Source organism: Elaeis guineensis, chromosome 2 (genome assembly GCF_000442705.2).
Source record: "Elaeis guineensis isolate ETL-2024a chromosome 2, EG11, whole genome shotgun sequence".
Lineage (NCBI taxonomy): Eukaryota > Viridiplantae > Streptophyta > Magnoliopsida > Arecales > Arecaceae > Elaeis > Elaeis guineensis.
The window spans coordinates 106,769,688-106,789,386 of record NC_025994.2 but is presented as its reverse complement, the minus strand read 5'-3'; the positions used below and the strand labels follow the sequence as shown (position 1 = coordinate 106,789,386).

At 36.1% G+C, this 19,699-nt stretch overlaps 1 protein-coding gene across 8 annotated transcripts; it reads left to right on the top strand.

Annotated features, from left to right (window-relative positions):
- The first annotated feature begins 590 nt into the window (after positions 1 to 590).
- LOC105046914 (sulfhydryl oxidase 2) lies at positions 591 to 18,522 on the top strand. Of its 8 annotated transcripts, none has more exons than XM_073252558.1 (15): positions 958 to 1,006; positions 3,669 to 3,693; positions 3,778 to 3,870; positions 6,431 to 6,501; positions 8,453 to 8,634; positions 11,622 to 11,694; positions 11,834 to 11,902; positions 11,993 to 12,066; positions 12,139 to 12,295; positions 13,074 to 13,140; positions 13,241 to 13,314; positions 13,978 to 14,018; positions 17,340 to 17,486; positions 17,561 to 18,055; positions 18,182 to 18,522. In XM_073252558.1, exons 5-14 carry the CDS (start codon positions 8,453 to 8,455, stop codon positions 18,042 to 18,044), a joined length of 1,368 nt encoding a protein of 455 aa, XP_073108659.1. In that variant the 5' UTR covers positions 958 to 1,006; positions 3,669 to 3,693; positions 3,778 to 3,870; positions 6,431 to 6,501; the 3' UTR covers positions 18,045 to 18,055; positions 18,182 to 18,522. The 8 variants fall into 8 exon arrangements, with proteins under 8 accessions (XP_073108656.1, XP_073108655.1, XP_010923979.1 ...); XM_073252556.1 differs by having other exon boundaries at positions 8,448 to 8,634; XM_073252559.1 differs by having other exon boundaries at positions 959 to 1,006; positions 8,476 to 8,634.
- Positions 18,523 to 19,699: the final 1,177 nt, after the last annotated feature.

Below are 19,699 nucleotides of genomic sequence, written 5' to 3'. Positions count from 1 at the left end.
GCATTGCACCTTGGCCATATACATGAACTAATCATTAAGGGTGGTGCACGCGGTTCTGCACCACCCACAATGCACAAAGAATTTCTTTTATACGAAAAGTGGAAAAAACCTGGGCTAGGCTGGACTCAAGCTGATGCTTTAACCCCAAGTCCAAACTCGGTCTTTTTACTTAGCGGGCTCAATTTCTAAACTTGTCACGGACTACTGGGCCCAAAGCCTTGGACCTTAGTCCTTCCAAATAATTTTCAGACTTGAGTGGGCCGGCCCGGCCCGTGAACTCCTCACAAGAGAAATGGACCACGCCTAACTAGACCACTCTGGGAGAAGCGGAACACCAACTCGGTGCCCAGAGAAATTATTGACTGGACCACGCCTAGGTAGACCACCCAAATCCTACGGTGGATAACACGCTACAATAACCCTTCTATGTCACGAATTCTCGATTGCGCATAATCCACCGTGCACATGCTCCGAGAGTTGCGCTGGTCTATCTTGACGTGGTCTAGGCAATAATTTTCTCCGGTGCACGACATGTACGTCAGAATGCTCCAGTACGAGCAACATATTACCAATTTTCCGCTGCCTTGTCAAATACTCTTCCAAACTTTTGCCAAGAAGTATAGAATTCCAGCTTTCCAAACCGGGATCTCTGAAACCTAAAAACGCGTCGTCCCCTGAAGAGGATTCGTCCCCAAACCCTTCTCTCTTTCTTTTCTCCTCCTTTCTTTCGAGAGATCGATCCCAGAGATTGCGATCTCTCGTCCGTTTCTTCGTTCCCCTCTCGAATGTCTATTTTCAATACCCCGTCTCTTCTTGCCTTTCTCCTATTCGTCCTTTTGATTTCGGGTTTCGAAGCTGCCGCTGGGCCTCGGCGGTCCCTCCTCCGAACCCTCGGAGATGGCCCCCATCTTCACGACGCCGCCGTGGACCTCAACAGCTCCAATTTCGATCGCGTCCTGAAGGAATCTCCGGCGGCCTTTGCCGTCGTCGAGTTCTTTGCTCACTGGTATGCCAGCCCTTTTCTTTCTTTTTCTCCGCAGATGATTCTTGTCTTGTTCCCCCAATTTGTTTCTAATGACGCTGTAAATTTGATCAGAAATTACTGTTCTTGAACCAAGGATTAATCTTGGCATTTCTTGATTGCTAGAAAGTTCTTTTTATTGGAAAAGTAAAGTTTCTTGAAAGGTTTTGTCTTTTCCATCAATGTCCATCTCTATGTATGCGGTAGGATTCGTTCGAAACGAGTCTTTTTGAACCGAAATTGGTCTGGGCATGCCATGATTTCAATAAAATTGTCTTTTTTTCCCTTTTTCTTTAGATATTTTTGTATCTGAAGTTAAGTTCCTGAGATCGAGATAAGGGTGCCAAAGGAAGGAAAAAAAAGAAAATCAAATCTATCATGTTCAGTTATGTAGCTAAGTTTCGTTTGATACTTCTGTCAATCCCTTCATGCTTTTTTTTTTTCTGGTCAACTGATTGCCCTATACAAGGGATGCGGTACCGTAATCAGTTGTCGTTTGGTTCGGACTTCTGGTCTGAATTACTCGTGGAATTCAGGACTTGAAATTTGCGATGGGTTGTCTGGCTTTAGTAACTGAGAAGCAAACTTTGGATATCCATCCTGTGACGATTCAATTATAAGTGGTTGGTTGCTCTACAAATAGGAGTACATGCACAGATTCTTGGATAGAATGATGACATATTAGTTTGTAGCGAATTTGTGATCAGTGGGAAACAAACGAGTAGGGACTAGTTTTGATAAGATTATAAGAATTTACTTGAAATTCACCTTTGGTGGAAGTAAACTTTCAGGTAATGACAAGTTTGTTCATGTGACTCGTGTTCATGAAAGGACAATGAACTTTTCTTGTTATTGTGCTCAATGGAGAGATTGGGTTCTGAGGGGATAAAATTAAAGCATCCTTAAACGTTATTAACAGCAATCTAGTAGAATTTGAAAGACATACATGATTGATGTGTAATGGAGATGCAGCTTCATAATAAAAGGAGAATCTAGTGTTATTATGTGAAAACAGCAATCCAAGATCTTAAACTATCTAATTTGGTAATTTGACTTGATTTTGCATGGATGTACTTGAAAGCTTCTTTTAGAAAGTGGTTATAATGCACATGTAGATACATGTGGCTGCTAAATATCTTAGATTTGAGATAATTTAATTAAGTCTAACTTATAAAGGACCTAAAAGTAATTGACTCATAATTATCTTTTTGCCTAACACTTTATGTCTCACCTTTGTCTTGTTAAATTAGATTTTCTGTGGCATGTTGGTTTGGAAGATAGCATGAATGTGTCTGTTCCTCCATATAGTCTTTACGCCTTATTCTTAAAGTGAAGAGTGTTAAAATTCACACTTTTATATAAGTATAGCATGTTTTGAACTTTTTAAAAGAAAATTCTAATTAGGACTGATATAGGAATATTTTAAATCTTTAACAGAATCATCTGATTAGGATTATTTATGGAATTTGAACTGCTTTTGTATAATTTCAGGATTAAGTTTCTTACACCCTTTTAACTTCTATAATAAACTAGGCAAAGTTCATTCTACCGAATAAATGTAGGCTTTATTGGGTGATTGGTGTGGATAGATAGTTGACTTCTAAAATATTTTAGGTCACTAAGATGAAATAATGTGATGTGTACTATGTTGAATAATGGAATGAGGTTAAGAGAATAGCATATCATTAGATAAGTTTGAGATAAGACAATAGCACAGTGGCAAAGGAGATAAGAAAATATCCCAGCAGCAAAGGAGATAAGAAAATAGCCCAGCGTCAAAGGAGATAAGAAAATAGCACAGTGGCAAAGGAATGGCATAAACAAGAAATTAGGGGAAAGAAGAAAGATATTGGAGCAGGGATGATTTAGAACAACAGAGAGATGAGGAGGAAACAAGAGGGCTAAACCTGGACTCAAATCTTCAATTCATGTCCCAAGAAAAAAAAAAACCAGCGCAAATTGCCTTCTAATGGCCAGCCTCAGGACCCTTTCATAGCTTTTTCATAATTTGTTCTACAAGTTAATTAGAATAACCAAGTAACCAATCATCTTATGGAACCAAAAACCTTCTTATAATACAAAATTCAGAATGTACAATAGATCCCTTAATGTGAAGACACCAAAAACAGCCAAAATTCAAATCCCAATGACTTTATACCTTATCGCGCAAAAGATATTCTATAGTTGGACTCTTGCATATCAATTCTACTCAAGTCAGGATTATTGAAACACTTTTTAAATTACCAAATAGGATATTTTAAAATACAATAAATCAGAAAGTGAATTAGATTTTTGATTTTTCCTTCTCCTTCAGATTCACATGAATAGAGGTCACCTCATCACACTTTTTGATTTGGTAAAGGTTAAGGTCATCTTTGGAGTAAGGATAAATATATTACATATAAATGTTTCGAATGCTGGAAGTAAGACAATCAGATTTGGTTAAAATTTTATGTTGAGCGTCAGGTAGTAAATAATTTATTATTTTACTATTTTGTTTTTATCATAAAGTTGCTGGTTTAGAACCTTATTCTTTTTCACTTTTTCTGGTTGACAAGTTGCCATCTATTGTGTAGTCTCATAATTTTGTCGTTGTGCCTCTTTTCTATTTGTATATGCTAACTCTGTATCATGTATTATTCTACAGGTGTCCTGCTTGTAGAAATTATAAGGTATATGAGCCTCACATTTGAGGATACTTTCCTGGAATTCTTCAGATGCTAACTTTTGTTCTTTCTTGAGGAACAATCATACAGCCACACTATGAGAAGGTTGCGAGGCTTTTCAATGGGCCAGATGCACCACATCCTGGGATTGTTATCATGACAAGGGTTGACTGTGCAATGAAGGTATAGTGGCTCTAAATTAGGATGAGTTTTCTTTTTTATATGTTAATCAACTGGAGGATCTTGCTAATTCCTATATCTTGGGTTTGTGTCTTTTGCATGCCCTTGAAAACTTGGATAGCTTGAATTCCTTTTTTTTTTTTTTAGTAATTTTAATTATAAGCATGATACTCAATTGGGTAAACTAATGCAAGAATAAGGTTGCACCTTGGGTATCTCTAAATAAATTATAGGGTAGTAATTGTAGTAGTACCATCCGATGGAGCAATTTTTTATGCCTATTAGATATTATGCTATTAGTTGAAGAAAAACTTTTTTGGAGATACAAGCAAAATATGGTGCAAAGTCTTTCTTGTCTGTAAATATGATCATGGTAAACAACTTTATAAACCTCTGAAAACTTTCACGTATCATCATATGTTTCAACGAAAGAATGTGATTGTTGAATCATGCAATGAATTCATTCTTCTGGATGCACCATGGGCTGTAGTTTGTGACTTTTTAACACATTTTTCTTCATACGATATATTCCACTCAAACCTAAGAGATGATTCAAGATATGCATTATGGTATGTACTTTTTGAAGTACATTGACATTTTTTCTTAAATTTAGCATATTTCATCATTTTATTTGTAAATAAGTGCTTTAATGTTTCCCTTTTTCATTATTTTATAAAAGTATCCGATATTTGCCCATTCCCATCGACGGAACTTGTACAAGTGGTGGCAACACTGGTTTCACATCCCTTAGTTCCAAAAATCTGCACTCTCAATTATAATAATTTAAAGTGTGTAGTTTCAGTTCCATTGCAGCACCCCTACCCAGCATGCAGTGCTTTCATTTGTCTTAAATATCTTTCAACTCAAGAATGAATCAAAGCACACTAAGACCAATTTTGTTTGGGTTTTGTAATATTCTTGTTGTTTGTGAAAACCTGCATCAGCTTGAAATTATTAAAATGCATATACATACATGCATATGTAGGTAGAACTCGAGTTTTAGGGTAGCACATTGAACCTTGTAATTTGAGGATGTCTGCTAGTAACTGGCTTACACTTGAGCTCATAATTAGAAGAAATAGAAATTATTTTTGCATAATCTTCTGCTCCTTTTACATATATATGTACATACACATATGCATGCATATACATATATGTCTATCCATACATACATGCATATGTGCATACGTACATATGCATGTATGTATATCCATAATTAGAAGACCTGTTAACAATTGAACATTAAGAATAAGTGGTGCCACTTATATTAGATGTAGTCACCATTCATATACATCTGCTAATAAATGGTCCATAACTTCTTGACTTTGGGGATATACTTTTCAATGTTTTCTCTAGCATGTGCCACTGATTTGCTCCATGTGTTGACTGGCTAGTTCAGGACAAACAGAAAGCTTGACATAAGATGCTAATGAGGATGGAATATGCAATGCCGTTAAATAAAAAAAATAGTCCTGGCAAATTATATGCAATCTAAGATGATATGATTTGCAAAGAGAATGTGGAAGCTACATGCAATACAAGAGTTAAGAAGGTATGCTCTGATATGTTGGAAAAAACCTGGAAAAAGATGAGATTAAATGGTGGGTATACCAGCAAATCAATCTAATAATTCTTGCTACAAAATATTTTATGGAGTCCACGCTGCAGTGTTCCAACAAATAGGTGCTTTCATATCCTTTGTGGCTTTCATCCACACACTCAAAACCCACTTTGATGCAAAAAAATACCAAGCAGCAATGATCTTTGCCCTCAGAATGATTTCCGCTTGATGTCTCATGATTACCGTCCAGTGAATTTAGAAGGGAATAATTCTTGTCAGCAAGCAAGATCTACAAATATTTTTTTATCCAAACATTCATCAACCAGTACCTAGTCTACCTACCTTATGTATGCATGTATGTAATTTTGAACTTTGATATTTCTTAATATGATTTTAAAGGCATGTGCAAAAACATTACAACAAATGAGTTGGTCATGCCTCTGGATTATCATAGGCATGACTTAAGATTGCAAGCATGATTGTGCCCCATCTTTTAACCTGATTGCACAAACTGATGCTACCAAACTAGGCTTGATCTAAAGCAAAAACAAAATGTTTATCATTAGAGAGCATTATGTGAAACATCAAAACAATCAATATAAGAAGGTAGTAAGCAGTTTCTAGTTTTCAAGAATAATTTCCTGTCTTTTGGTACTTAAAAGAGTGGTATACACTGCAGAAACCGTTAATTTTAAATACATTACTTTGGTGTGGATGATAATAATGTACTATTTTGGTGGAAAGAAACTTGGAGGAGGGAGAGAAGACTGCTGACTTTGAAAACAATATTTTTCATAGTAGTTATCGCCTTTCTTGCTTCCCACGAATATTAGAGCTGAGTGTGGGTGGTTCTCCTTAAGAAAGGTTTAAATCCATGGCTAATGGGTTCTTTTGCACAAGGGTTTAGTCTAACATGTTGTCTGATCATGTACATCATCTCTTTGATTTTGTCCTATCACATGGGAGTTGGAACATTGGAAATCTGAGACTTGAGAAATGCAGGTCTGAAAGGAGATGGATCATGGGAGTAATCCAACGGTCATTGGTTTAGGCTGCTAGGTTTCTTCATTAAGGTGAGCCACATTTTGAATTAGAGAGTTGTGATTCTTTTCAATTCTTTTAAGATTGTATCTTTGGTGTCGATTCACAATCCATTATGTGGCATTTAAGAGTGTTTATGAAACCCATAAACTGGTTTTCCATTTGAGGTGGGCCTCTATGTTTTCTGTATGATAGGTAGTGTCCGTGACAGTCGTATCTCACTATTTTCCTGAAAGAGATGTGGACTGAAATATTTTGTTATGATAGTGGTTCATGTAAGTCTGTGCATGGTCCTTCTATTTGCTAACCATGCTTCAACTACAATGAATATTGATTACCATAAGGGATATTACAATCTGAAGATGGAAGGATAATGGTATCTCCTCTATGTTTTCTGTATGATAGGTAGTGTCCGTGACAGTCATATCTCACTATTTTCCTGAAAGAGATGTGGACTGAAATATTTTGTTATGATAATGGTTCATGTAAGTCTGTGCATGATCCTTGTATTTGCTAACCATGCTTCAACTACAATGAATATTGATTACCATAAGGGATATTACAATCTGAAGATGGAAGGATAATGGTATCTCCTGTGAGAAAACTACATAAACTTTTCAAAGACAATAGAACACGTAGGTAGATGAAGATGGCTTGAAGCTTTAATTGCCACATATGGTTAATGCTGTAGATGAGACCATGCAAAACTTATTGCCCATACTTATCTAATGGTCAGAGATATGGGATCTCAACTTTGCTATTCATGTGTATGTTCTGTTAGTAAGACAGATCATGAGATCGAGAATCTTTGCTCTTATTATTTGTTAGAGATCTGGAAGAGAGAAGTACAATAATTTGTCAAATAGAACTTTGGATAGATTGGTGGCAAAGGGCACTAATTTTTCTTCCTTTTTCTTAAAGAAGGCATCATTCTTTGTTTTCCATGAATTTATGTGCCGACCGGCATCGTACAACATGATATGTGCTATCTTAGTGCCTCATTCGCATGTGGAACTGGCATGGCACCAGTTGCATGCCAGTACCAGGCGTGCTGCCTTGCTAGTGTGTGTCAAGTGTGCCAAGCATTGGCATGAAGCGGTGCAGCAAAGTACACTTCATGCCAGCGCCAGGCGGCCCAGGCCAGCATGTGTGTGTGTATATTGTGAGTATGCATGTAGTTATTTATATATTCGACATCTGTTTTCTTCTTGATCAACTCTTTGATGATTTCACCAAACTACCTGTATCTATTTTTTTGAATTTACTGAAGCGAGAGGAAATTGTATTGAAGAAAACAAAGGAGACATATCTCAGTTCTTTTTGTTTCCTTTCTGTAAAATGCATTCTTAAAGATAATGATAAAGTCAAATTATGCAGATCTATCTACTCGTTCATTTCCATTGCAATGTATTCAATAGGTTTAAATAAGTTTGGTGAATATTTTGATGAAGGGTGTGGGGTCTGACCACAGTAATTGCAAAACAAAATTAAGATGGTGTACCTATACATAAGGGGCATAATCTTTTAGTTACCCATAATTACTTCAAATTATTTCAGTATTTAAATGATTCTGTTGGGAGATATTACTATAAATGATGTTTCATGAATACTTGGAACTATGAAGATCAGTTTTATTTCCAGATGTTGGTCTGCATGAAGGGAATATGTTTAGCAGATTACTCTTTAACTTATCATGGGGTGTTTCTTTATGCTCTGTATGGATTGTGATAGTTTTTCCATTAAGATTGATTTTGTAGACTGTTAAGGTGTATTGTTCATTTGTTTATTGTGAGATGTTCATATTTTTAGGTAATATCACTATACTTCCCCATGGTAATTGGTTCCAATTGTTTGGATGCTCTAGTTTCAAGTCAAATTGTTGTTCATTTCTTCCTCTTTTGTAATGGTTTGAATGGTTTACATTCATGGAGAAGCATGGGTTAGTGATTGTCGTTATTTGTGTCTGGATGTTTGGCAGCACAGATGAACACGAATCTTTGTGATAGGTTTTCAGTTGGTCATTATCCCATGCTATTATGGGGTCCACCACCTAAATTTGCATCTGGTAAATGGGATCCGAAACAAGAGAAGAGTGAGATTCAATCAATTGATGATGCAAGGACAGCAGATCATTTACTCAATTGGATTAATAAGCGAATTGGCAGGCAAGTTTTGTTGTATCATTTTTTTTTTCAAAATGCTTTAACAAATCAGGAATCAGCATACATTAGCTTTTACCTTGTCTTCATGTGCATGATATTTTGATTTTAATGCACGGCAAGATGATTTGGTGTATGGATTTTAAAGATGATACTAACTTTGTAATCTTGATACTAGTTCCTGTATGGTAAAGGATGCCAGTTTGCAATGGTACCATACTGAGACTTGATACAATGGTTTGGTGGCACCTCCATTTTCTTTTTCTTTCTTTCCTTCTTTTTTCAGCACACGTGTGTGCATGTGCTTGTTTAGGGGAGGGGGTTACTAGTATGAAAGCAAACTCGAGTAGTGGTACTTCAGTGGTCCATTATTATATGGCCAGCATGGATTGGTATGATCTAATACTTGAATCCTTGGATGGGACATGCTAGATGGCAAGCATCTACTTTGATCATCATATGCTTATAATTTAGTTGCCCATACACACACACACCTCTCTCTCTCTCTCTCCCCCTCTCTCTCTCCCCCCTGTACTAGCTTTAAAAAAGATATAAATGAAGTCTATGTATCATATCATGATTCTACTCATTAGAATATATAAGTGATTTTGTAAAGATGATATGCTTGTAGGGTTATATGCTACGCTCTTTTTTCCCCATCTCAAGTGCACCAGGTGTCTTGATCGGCTTAAAATAGGTAGATTATTGTATTTGCATCACTAATAGTATAATTGTCATAAGCGACTGGCTAGTTTGATAAGATAAAACAGAGGCATGGTTGTGATGAACCACGATCTTATGCAAAATGCTCGCCAAAATATATTATTTGGGTTCTTGGGCGTTATATAAGTACTCAAAATCTTCCCAAAGCATAATTGATGTGAAACTAAACACATGCCCACATATGTCCTCATGCTGCAAGCTAATGGTCCGAATCCAATCAAAGTCATATATAGAAATGCAATTAAATCTAAATACAAGTATCATAATCAGCTTGTGGTTAGCTCTAAAATGGTGTGTGCTGTAGTGCTTCCTAGTCCACAAGGGCCATGAGTTGGGTTTCATTTGTAATGTCCCAGGATATTATTTGAAAAGGCTAGCCTGAAGATATTATTTAGGTTTATTGGCTTATATAAGTATGCTAGATCTCCTCAGCACCCTCATGGGTCCTCACAATCACTCTCTAGCTAGGTAGATTCTGATAGTCAGATATTCATTTGGCATTTGGCATTACACAGTAGTTATTATATATTGGACTGAGAATTTGAGAATCTGTCAATGTTATTAATGACATAAAGGACTCTTTTGATAAGTGCAATTTCTAATTCTTGATCGATAATTGTTACAGATTTTCATCTGACGTGCAACAAAGTCACTGAGGACTTGATTCCCTATCTGAGCATTATTTTTTGCAGTTCTTAATATCTTCTGTGGTTTATTAGTATATAACATGGAAATCCAACCTAAGCAGGATTTCTAGAGGCAGCTTAAAAGTTGCAAGCAGATGTTTGTACTTTTTTATGCAAAAGATGCTGCATGAATGTGGTACTTCCTTTTATGTGCATGATATTAAGATGATAGTTGCATCACTTGCATTTGCCTATGCTTTATTATATTAATTCAACTCTCTCAAAAAGGATTTTTGATGAAAAAAATTGGATATCTTGTGTGGATGAGACTCATGCAGAAGATGGTTTTTGGTTTGAAGTGGCAATTATGTGTTGTGACATCAGATTAAAAGAATGTCATTCATGCAATATTATTGCTATGGCAAGGCCTAAGTTTTGTTTTTGAGAATGTCTTAACAAAATGAAAACCAATGAAGTTTTAGTTGGTTTCTAGCCAATTGAGCCAATTCAGAATTGCTTCTGTAATGTTATGATGAAAATTGCTAAAATAAGAAACTATGTAAATGTCTATACCAAGAAATAATATGAAATGTGAATATTTAATTTCAAATGAAAGAAGCAGTTTACGAAGAGAACCTTAGCAGGTGTCTGAAATCAGAAGATGAGGAATAAAGAACATGAAGCTCAAATCCTCAAGAGTATGTGTGAATGCTTCAACATCTAGCAAAGTTCATAAGGAAGAAATTCCTAGTTCCTAGTCTATTATTACCAGCAGCCATTAAGTTTAGCAATCTTTCTAATCTTCCTTGTTTTTATTAAATTTTTAATTTGCTTCTTGTTTGTTCGGAAGAAAAAAGTTCCCAAGTACCGAGGACAATCTTTATGATTGAGTTAAAAAATCAAATTTTGTTGAAAATATAAAGATGCTTCTACATTTCTCTGAGGATACCTATAATGGAGGAAATTTTTGTTCTGCATTGCAGAAGATCACACATTTGAAAGTACAATGATTTTGGAACAAATCATATTAGTATTCTAAAGGCGTATGCCTTCAGTGTCTGACTCAACCTGTTCCTTTTTATGCTATTTTATATATTTCTTGCTTTCAATCTAAATTATATGGATTATTTATATGATAGCAATTTAAAACCATTTGAGCTCATTATTTTTTAAACACACTGGTTATAAGCATTCTCTGTTACCTTTGAAACTGACATCATGTACAAATCCAGCAAAATTAAATTGCATGTTGCCATCATTTACTTGTTGAATATTATGTAAGCTGTTCAAAACTTTCCTTAGTCATGTGTCTTCGTAATGAGTGACCAAAGCAGATTATAAGAACTGGATGAACATGATAAATAAGGACGAGAAATTTTACTTCAAGACTCAAACTGGCTATATATTCTCGCATATGTTCTTTTCCCTTTTCTTTTGGCTTTATGTGGTTGTAGCTTGTAAACTTGTAACTTGTCACAGTGACCTGCCAATGTTATGTGTTCTGCATATGGTCTAGCTAATTGAGCCGGTACATTGCGGTAGTCATTTGTACATTTACCTTTAAAAATCCATGGTAAATTGTTTCTGTTACAAACAAGATAAATTCCAATCTTGATATGTATGTTATGTTTCTGATGTTTTCAGCTCATTCAGTTTAGGTGATGAAAAATATGAGAATGAAAATACACTTCTACGGAATGACTCTGATCCTGAACAGGTATTTATCACAGGAAATCATAATGTTATGCATCGCTGCGTGCTTTATTGTTATTCTGCTTCAGTTGAATTTTCTTTTACCAGTGCATTTTTCTTGCAATAGTACAAGACTAAATTAATTATTATGTACTTATCATAAGATTGCTCGAGCTATTTATGATGTTGAGGAAGCAACAGCTGGTGCATTTGACATAATATTGGAACACAAGGTTGAGTTTTTTTCTTCTTGGATTAGATTTATAAGTTATTCTTTTTAAGAAATTGCACTGATAATTCTGTTGGTCTTGTACCATTTGCAGATGATAAAGTCAGATACTCGAGCCCCACTTATAAAGTTCTTCCAGCTTTTGGTCACTCATCATCCTTCTAAAAGGTCAAATTATCAGACTTTTATGCATCTAGGACAATGAGTTTGTAGTTGCTTACTCTGGTGTCTGATTATTAGGTGTCGAAGGGGAAGTGCTGAGATACTCATAAACTTTGACAATCTGTGGCCTTCGGACCTTTTTTCAGTCGATTCTCAAGAGACCAACATATTGCAGGAAAGGGATAGACTAAAAAGTTACTTGATATGTGGCAAGGAAGTCCCTCGTGGGTATTGGGTGTGTATCTTGCTTCTTGTCTCTAGTATACTGATTTATTTTTCTAACTGAAGTATTACTAATATTCTTTTTCTTTTTTTTTTTTTTCTGGATATGTGGGTAACCTATATCTTTGTTCATTCAACTTGCCTTAGAATTGAATTTCACAGTTAACATGGAAAGCGTCTACTCTCTCCGTCAAAAAAAAAAAAAAAAAAATTAGAAAAAGAACTTGGAACATAATCAGCATGACTTACAAAAAAGACTCCTTTTACAACTTTTAGAGGTAGAAAGATTTCTTGGGGAAAAATGTGTGTGGAACCATCCGATACAAAGTGCTTCTTGTATAAGTAAAGGTTGAAAAGCAGCTGTTAGGAGTGAGAAAGCTTTGATTTCTGCAAGGGAGAAGTTAGAACACTTGGCTCTCCTGGTCTTGCTTATTTTTATTTCAGGTACTAGCTTCTTGAAAAGAAAATGACTTTTCTTTGCTTGAAGACAAAGGTGGTGTATATGGATTAGGCAAACTAAAATTCAATTCCGCTCTTCAAAGGTCGAACCTGAATCTAGTATGTGAACCGTTGGTTCAGTCTTAATCAGTCATCTGGACTCCAACCTCAACCAAGTTTTATTCAAGTTTGTGAATTCTAGATGTAGCCTACAAAGAGTGAATAAACTTGACTTTATACTGATTTATGTTCATAAATTCTGAGCCAGACATTAAATATAAACCCAACCTGATCTGTACTTGCATCAAGTAAGTGGATCTAAAATTTAGATCCTAAATCCGTATCAAATTCAGGTTTGGTTTAGCGCATGGCTTCAAGTGGACCCAAATCCTGCCAAACTCATCTGGGGATGTGCTTCTGGTAATGCATTTTACCTCTTTTTTCCCTTTAGTCACTAAAAATAGTTTTTCAGTGATGTGTTTATCAATGAAATGCTGTTTCTTGATCACTTTCATGGAAGTGCTTTGTGAGAAGCCCTTTCTGAAAAGCAAAAACAACAACCACCAAGAAAAAAGAAAAAGAACCATTTTTTGGGTAAGTTGGTTTCACGCTTGGATAACTGAAATGACTAAGAGATTGAATTGATTCAGCCAAGTCATACTTTACTCTCCAAAAACCTGAGACTTACATGGATGCCCTTTAAAAGTTAACATTTGCATAAATTACTTCACTGTTAGATATATATCATCCTTCTCGGTTCTCAATCATATTAGCCTGTAATTTACCTTTTTTGTTTTAAAGATGTTTTTCTTCCTTTACAATATCTGAGTATCCTTTTGCGCCATTCCACTCTCCTTCATGGAATACCATGGAAAATTCCTCATCTTCATCTCTAAGTGACCTTTGAAGTTGTGCCGTATAATGAACTGATCAATACTTGGTCTTTTCAAAGTTTTTTTTTTTTTTTTAATTACTTCACCAGCCATGACCATGGCCAATACTGATTGTGGTAACAAAGCATTATGAATTCTTGGGAGCTACATCCTTCTATTTGCTATAATCCAAGAAATAACTATCATTGCTCATGTCTTTGGGTGCTACATCTGAAATAATATCACATTCTTTGATCATATTTATCCATAGCAAAATAATGTTTACATATTTAGTACATGCTACATTATCTAAAAGCATCGCATGACCTGCTTATTTATGCTGCAATTTCTTTTCTATACTTATTTGTACAAAATCACATTGCAGATTTTTTGTCGTGGCAGCAAAAATGATACCAGGGGCTTTAGGTATTGAATTCTTCTAAGATTTTCAAGAATAATCTCTGCTCTTGTTTCTTTTGTACTTAATTATGTGATAGCTGGAGAATTTGACCACACAGCATGAGCTAGTGTTTATTGGAGATATTATCAAGGACAAAAGCACCTATACCTTCATTGGTTCAAGACAGGATTTTAGATTTATATAAAGAAAGAAATTTATTGTTGGATCTATGTTTAGAAAGGAATTTATTGTAACCAGAACCTTAATAACTGAATTGCATAACATTAAAATCCTATAATCAGATTAAACTGGCCTTGTAATTATCTTTATAATTCAAACAGATATTTGAACCCGAGAATTCCCTTTATTAATTATAAGCGATGTAGAGGTACTTCGAGGTCTTGGAAGACCTTACCAATGAACCTAGGCTTGTCAAAAATAAAGAAGATTGCCGATATGCTTGAGACAATTGCTCCAGGCCTTTTAGCTTAATAAATTTGAACATCATAGTGTCACAAATTACATAACTCAATTGTCTCTGTCTTCATAATCAGGCATCAGAGACCCCACCTAACAAACCTTGGTTAATACCATATTTGCCAAGTCATCTATTGTTGATTCATGGTTTTAATCTCTAAAAGTCCTCATCCTTGCACGTACTCTTTTAAATTTAAAAAAAAAAAAGAATAGAAAATTTTGGTAGGCTATGAATAATTGAAGTTACAAAATACATGCATGGGTTTGAAAGTTCAGGCCTGAACCTTACTTGGCTTAAACCAGGCCTGAGGATCTAATGCTCAATCACCTAACTTGGGCCAGGCATGAGGGTCTCATGCGCAGGTTTGACTCGTCCACTAGTGTCCTATCACTCGCTAGTGTCCTATCGGTCCGGGTGAGGTACCCAATCATTTAAGGCTAGCCTCCAGGCCCAAGCATATCTCGAAAACTTTTGGGCTTAACAAATTTTGGGCTAAAAATTTCTAGCTTGGAACCTATTTATTTTCTTGAGGGATAGGTCATCTAGCCACTCATGCCAATTGGCCCATTGACAGCACTAGATGTATTCACTCACTTTATGATTCCTAGATCATATCTTATGATCTTATTAGGGAGAGGGACGAATTTTTTTAAAATTGTTCAACTTAAATCTCTTGAAAGAAATTTTACAAAAATGTGAAAAAATTGGTGCAAGTAGGGTTTAGATCCCCTTTTCTTTTATGATGATGCAAAAATTGAGATACATAGCCTTTACTTATAATAGAAGGGAGATTTACCCTTGCACAATTCAGGTCGGATTTCTCTCCTACTTCTCTAGAAATAAGCATGACTAGTAGAAACAAATATGATAAAAACTAAAATCCTATAGGGGGTAGATCTTGACTCTTGCATCAATTTTGCCTTCAGTCACTCCGCTTAATTCTTTTTAGATTGGGAGATATGCCCAATCAAAATCTTTCTCGAAAAGATTATTTTTGGTTTGATCGGCTTATTTGGGGTCTAAACAATGGAATTTGGCTTATTTTAACCCCTTAGGAGGTTGGCGCTATGTTATAGATCTTGAAAAGTTAGTCTGATCTTTTTTTATTTTAATTTTAAAAAGATCATCTCAATTGGACATCATCTGATTAAGTTATGACCTCTGAAAGTTTGGTGCGAGTGGTTTGGCTTTTCGATGTGGTGGATCTCACTCCTAGATGTTATCTAGCCCTACTCGTAGTGATTAAAATAATTCACATCAAGTTTGGTGATTCTCTTGGATCATTTCAAACACTGTCTAGATTTACTCTAGTCTCAATTCTAAGTGCTATCAAAGGGACTCTGTTGTCTCCGATTGAACTAGGTCTCAATTTGATATTTTTTGAATTTTTACAGTTTATGTGTTTTACTTGGAGACTTTGTAACCTCAGGATAGCAGCATTTCGTTTGCTTTTAGAAGAATCTTGTTGTTGGCTTTGTCATTTCATATGGTCTGAGTATAAACAAAAATTGCATTAGGGTTAGTCTGCTATGCACCTCTTCTGAGGGAGGTTAATCTTGGTAAAGAATTCCACGCCTGAAAAAACAGAGGGAAGCTTTAGGCCTAAGCAAGCTGTCAAAATACCAATTTGACAGTCTCTATCTTTAAGCATTTTTCCCTACTATCCTCAACTTAAGTAGTGGGGTTGCTTACTGAAGTTGTTTTTTGTTGCTTTAGTTTGCTAACGAGACCGAGGGGACATCTTTGGGTATATTTATTTTAGTTGAGTATGAATTTATTTTAAATGGAAAGTGGAGGTCACAAAAATTAAGGGGTTTGAAACACCCTTTGGAAATATCTAATGTGGAATTGACATTGCAACATTGAAAAATCTAGTAATTAGGTTATTGCTCATTAACAAAGTGCATGATGTTCAGATTTAGAAGACTTAACTCTGAACCATGAAGAGGGGGTGGTTTGGGGTGTCAGGAAGGAATTGCTATAAGAAGAGTTTATAAATTTCAGGGGTTTACAACTAAGAAAATCTCATAATTTGGTTATTGCTTTTTAACAAAGTGCAGGATACCTGGATTTATACCCTGAGGGAGGATGGTTGGGATGTTAAGAAGTAATTGCTGTCATATATGGGAGTGAAATTCTAGTGCAGGTACCCCACTGTGCGTAGAAGATTTCAGTGCCAAGGCCTTGACTGAACAAGAAGTGTGCAATGTTTGCAATAAGATGGATGAATTTGTTACAGGTCTGGCAAGTTATTTGTTTCTAGGGCATTAATGTCCATATAAAGTGCACCCAGATTAAGCCACATGAGCTATTCATGAATATTGGTGCTTTGTTGTGATGATATTAGAAAGGATACAGACCCATCCCGCTAACTTAAATTGGTAGAAGGGTTATTGCTGATTTACTTGGCTGCTTGTAACTTTTTCCATCAGTGGTGCTTGGAGCTTCATCTAGTAGACTAATGCTATATATAGATAGAACTTTTGGGTGTCCATTGTTGGTCGTCCAGTTGGATGGTCAATGATTTCTTACCCTGATGTGAGATCACGAGAGGAATGAAAGCAGATGGACGATAAAGAACTGAGACTCCAAGCACCATTAGACTCCGTCTACTCCCTTTAAACAAAAGAAACTAAATATGCATCTCAGCTGACTCTCTTTTCTCCCTTTGATTAACGGTTCAAGAATCTCAACTGTTCGTTCTATATGTCATGTGGTCAAGATCTAGTATCGGAATTTTAACCATATCTCCTTGATAGGTCATATCAAATATGTTACATGCCTTTTACCTGATGTATTCAATAAATACATTACTTACAGAATGCAATCAGAAATGATATTTTTGCTTATGTGATATTATTATTTGCAGCTGTGGCCTCTGGGTTCTATTACATTCACTCTCTGTAAGAGTCACTGATGGAGAGAGTCATCTGGCTTTCACAGCAATCTGTGATTTCATCCATAATTTCTTCATCTGTGAGGAATGTCGCAGACATTTTAATGACATGTGCTCAAGGTACAAAAGATAACTTGCAAATGCTCGTTTCAGTGGCCTGTCTTATACATCTAATTTGAGAGCTCCGCTTGTAGTGTCTCAGTCCCATTTAAGACAACACGTGATTTAAGCCTTTGGCTATGGAGCACGCATAATAAAGTCAATGAAAGGCTGATGAAAGAAGAGAGAGCCTTAAAAACTGGTGACCCAAGGTTCCCCAAGGTTATATGGCCCCCAGAGAAACTCTGCCCATCATGCCATCTTTCTTCGATCAGTAATAATAGAACTGGCACAAGTCAAGTAGATTGGAATGAGGATGAAGTGTTCAAGTTTTTGGTTCAATATTATGGGAAAACTCTAGTGTCTTCTTACAAGGATGCAAGCCTCAGCAGAAACAGAAGCGATGAATTGGTGGCAGATGACATCACCACCTCAACAAATGCGGTTGCTGTACCGCTTGGAGCTGCCATGGCCATTGCCTTTGCCAGCTGCGCATTTGGGGCGCTAGCTTGCTTTTGGCGGACACAGCAGAAGAATCGGAAGTACTCACACCAACTACACTCTTTAAAGAACATATAATTAGTAGGAGGGTAATCATCAGTATTTATTGGCTTTGTTAGGAAGGCATCAACTAATAGTAACATGAGTAATGTTTGTGGAGTTGACTCATTCCTTTTTTTTTTTCTTTGTTTGTTTTTTAAATTCTACTATTTCAGGCAAAGAAAGAATCGAGGCTGAGATGAGTTCAGTGTTGATCAGGTACCAGCGCTACAAAGCTGCATGGCATTATGGATGTTTTGATGACCACCTTGTCGTGCTTTCTTTTCATAATTGTCTAATTTTTCATCCAGGCCATTGCATGTATATTATTTTATAAAATTATAGTTGAAATTTTCAAATGCAACCGAGCACATATACACTGGAAAAGAGAAAGGCCCCTCTTTTGCATGTGCTAAGATATTTTGATCATTATGAGGCTGTAAACAGGGTAGGAACCCCGATTATTGAACCCATTTGGAGCGTGGGATCTGAAAAGCTCGTGTTTCTGTTGAGTCCATTGTTGGGTTTTGTTGTTCCTCTCCACATTGGCTGGTTCAATATTGTGTCGATATGGTTTTCGCTCTGTTCTCTTATGTTGGAGGATGCGAATGGAAATGGTGACTTGTTGATCAGACAACTCAACCAGCTCAAGATGATTAATGACTGGATCTACCAAGAAAAAGGCTTATAAAGACTGCACGTCTCATACCCGCTATGTTCGCCGGTGCATGGGAGTCCTCTATTCGGTGGATAAGATATTGGAACAGGCAAATCTAGGGCAACCGAACGAGCTCTACTGTTCTTATTCAAAAATTAAAAGGATGATGGTGAGATCCCCATCTATTGCGGTTAGATAAAAGAATACTCAGCCAGCAGTATCTCCCGAAATTTGAGCCCAGAACTTCCTCCCGTGCAAGCCGGAGTGCTGAAAATGCCTTGAATGCAACAATAGTTTTGATCGAAGGGGCCCAAACATAGTAATTTCCATCCAGAATCCACAGAGGAAGTTTCAATTAAAAGGGAGCTGAGGAGCCTGTAAGTTTTTGTATTCTGGGGGCTATCCATTCAAGCAACAATTTGATAAATAGACCAAGGTTTTTAGGATTTGATTTCTCCCTAGTGATGAAGTTTCTTCTTTTCCATCTCTGTCTTGTGTCCTAATTGTTGCTTTCTACGTCTAGAAGCCACTTTATACAGACCTCGAAACCTGTCATTAGCTGTTGCTGTAGATCATGAAATATTTTTGAGGACCACATCAAATCCATAGACAAATAGTTTAAAACGATATAATTTAAGCTAATGTTCAAGTGCTTGGAAGATAATGAATGGTACCCATTCACGGCACTTGAATTATGGTACTACGCATTAATATTATTTTCATTCCTCTATTTACTTAAAGAATATTATTTTTTTCTATGTTTTATATCACAAAAGAAGATAAAGGTTGCCATGCTATAGATTTTACATATTTGAGTACCATAAAATGGTTTTCCTAGCATACTTGAAATTTAAGTTCTCATGGAAAGGAACAGCTAACCTGACTTTAAATACTGTGAGCTTTGCTAAGGAAACTAACAGATGTACATTTGATGGATCACCATCTTCTTCATAAAGCAGCATCGGCGGCATGCACAGAAAACAACATTTTAAACAGATGGAATAGATAAAAACTTTATTTAGTACACCATAGGTTT

Excerpts from the sequence above, each read along its gene's own strand:
- LOC105046914 (XM_073252554.1), top strand. The coding sequence starts at position 786 with ATGTCTATTTTCAATACCCCGTCTCTTCTTGCCTTTCTCCTATTCGTC. Across the intron at positions 8,635-11,621 it reads ATTAATAAGCGAATTGGCAG|CTCATTCAGTTTAGGTGATG; the intron begins GCAAGTTTTGTT and ends TGATGTTTTCAG. Across the intron at positions 13,315-13,977 it reads GAAAAAGAACCATTTTTTGG|ATTTTTTGTCGTGGCAGCAA; the intron begins GTAAGTTGGTTT and ends ATCACATTGCAG.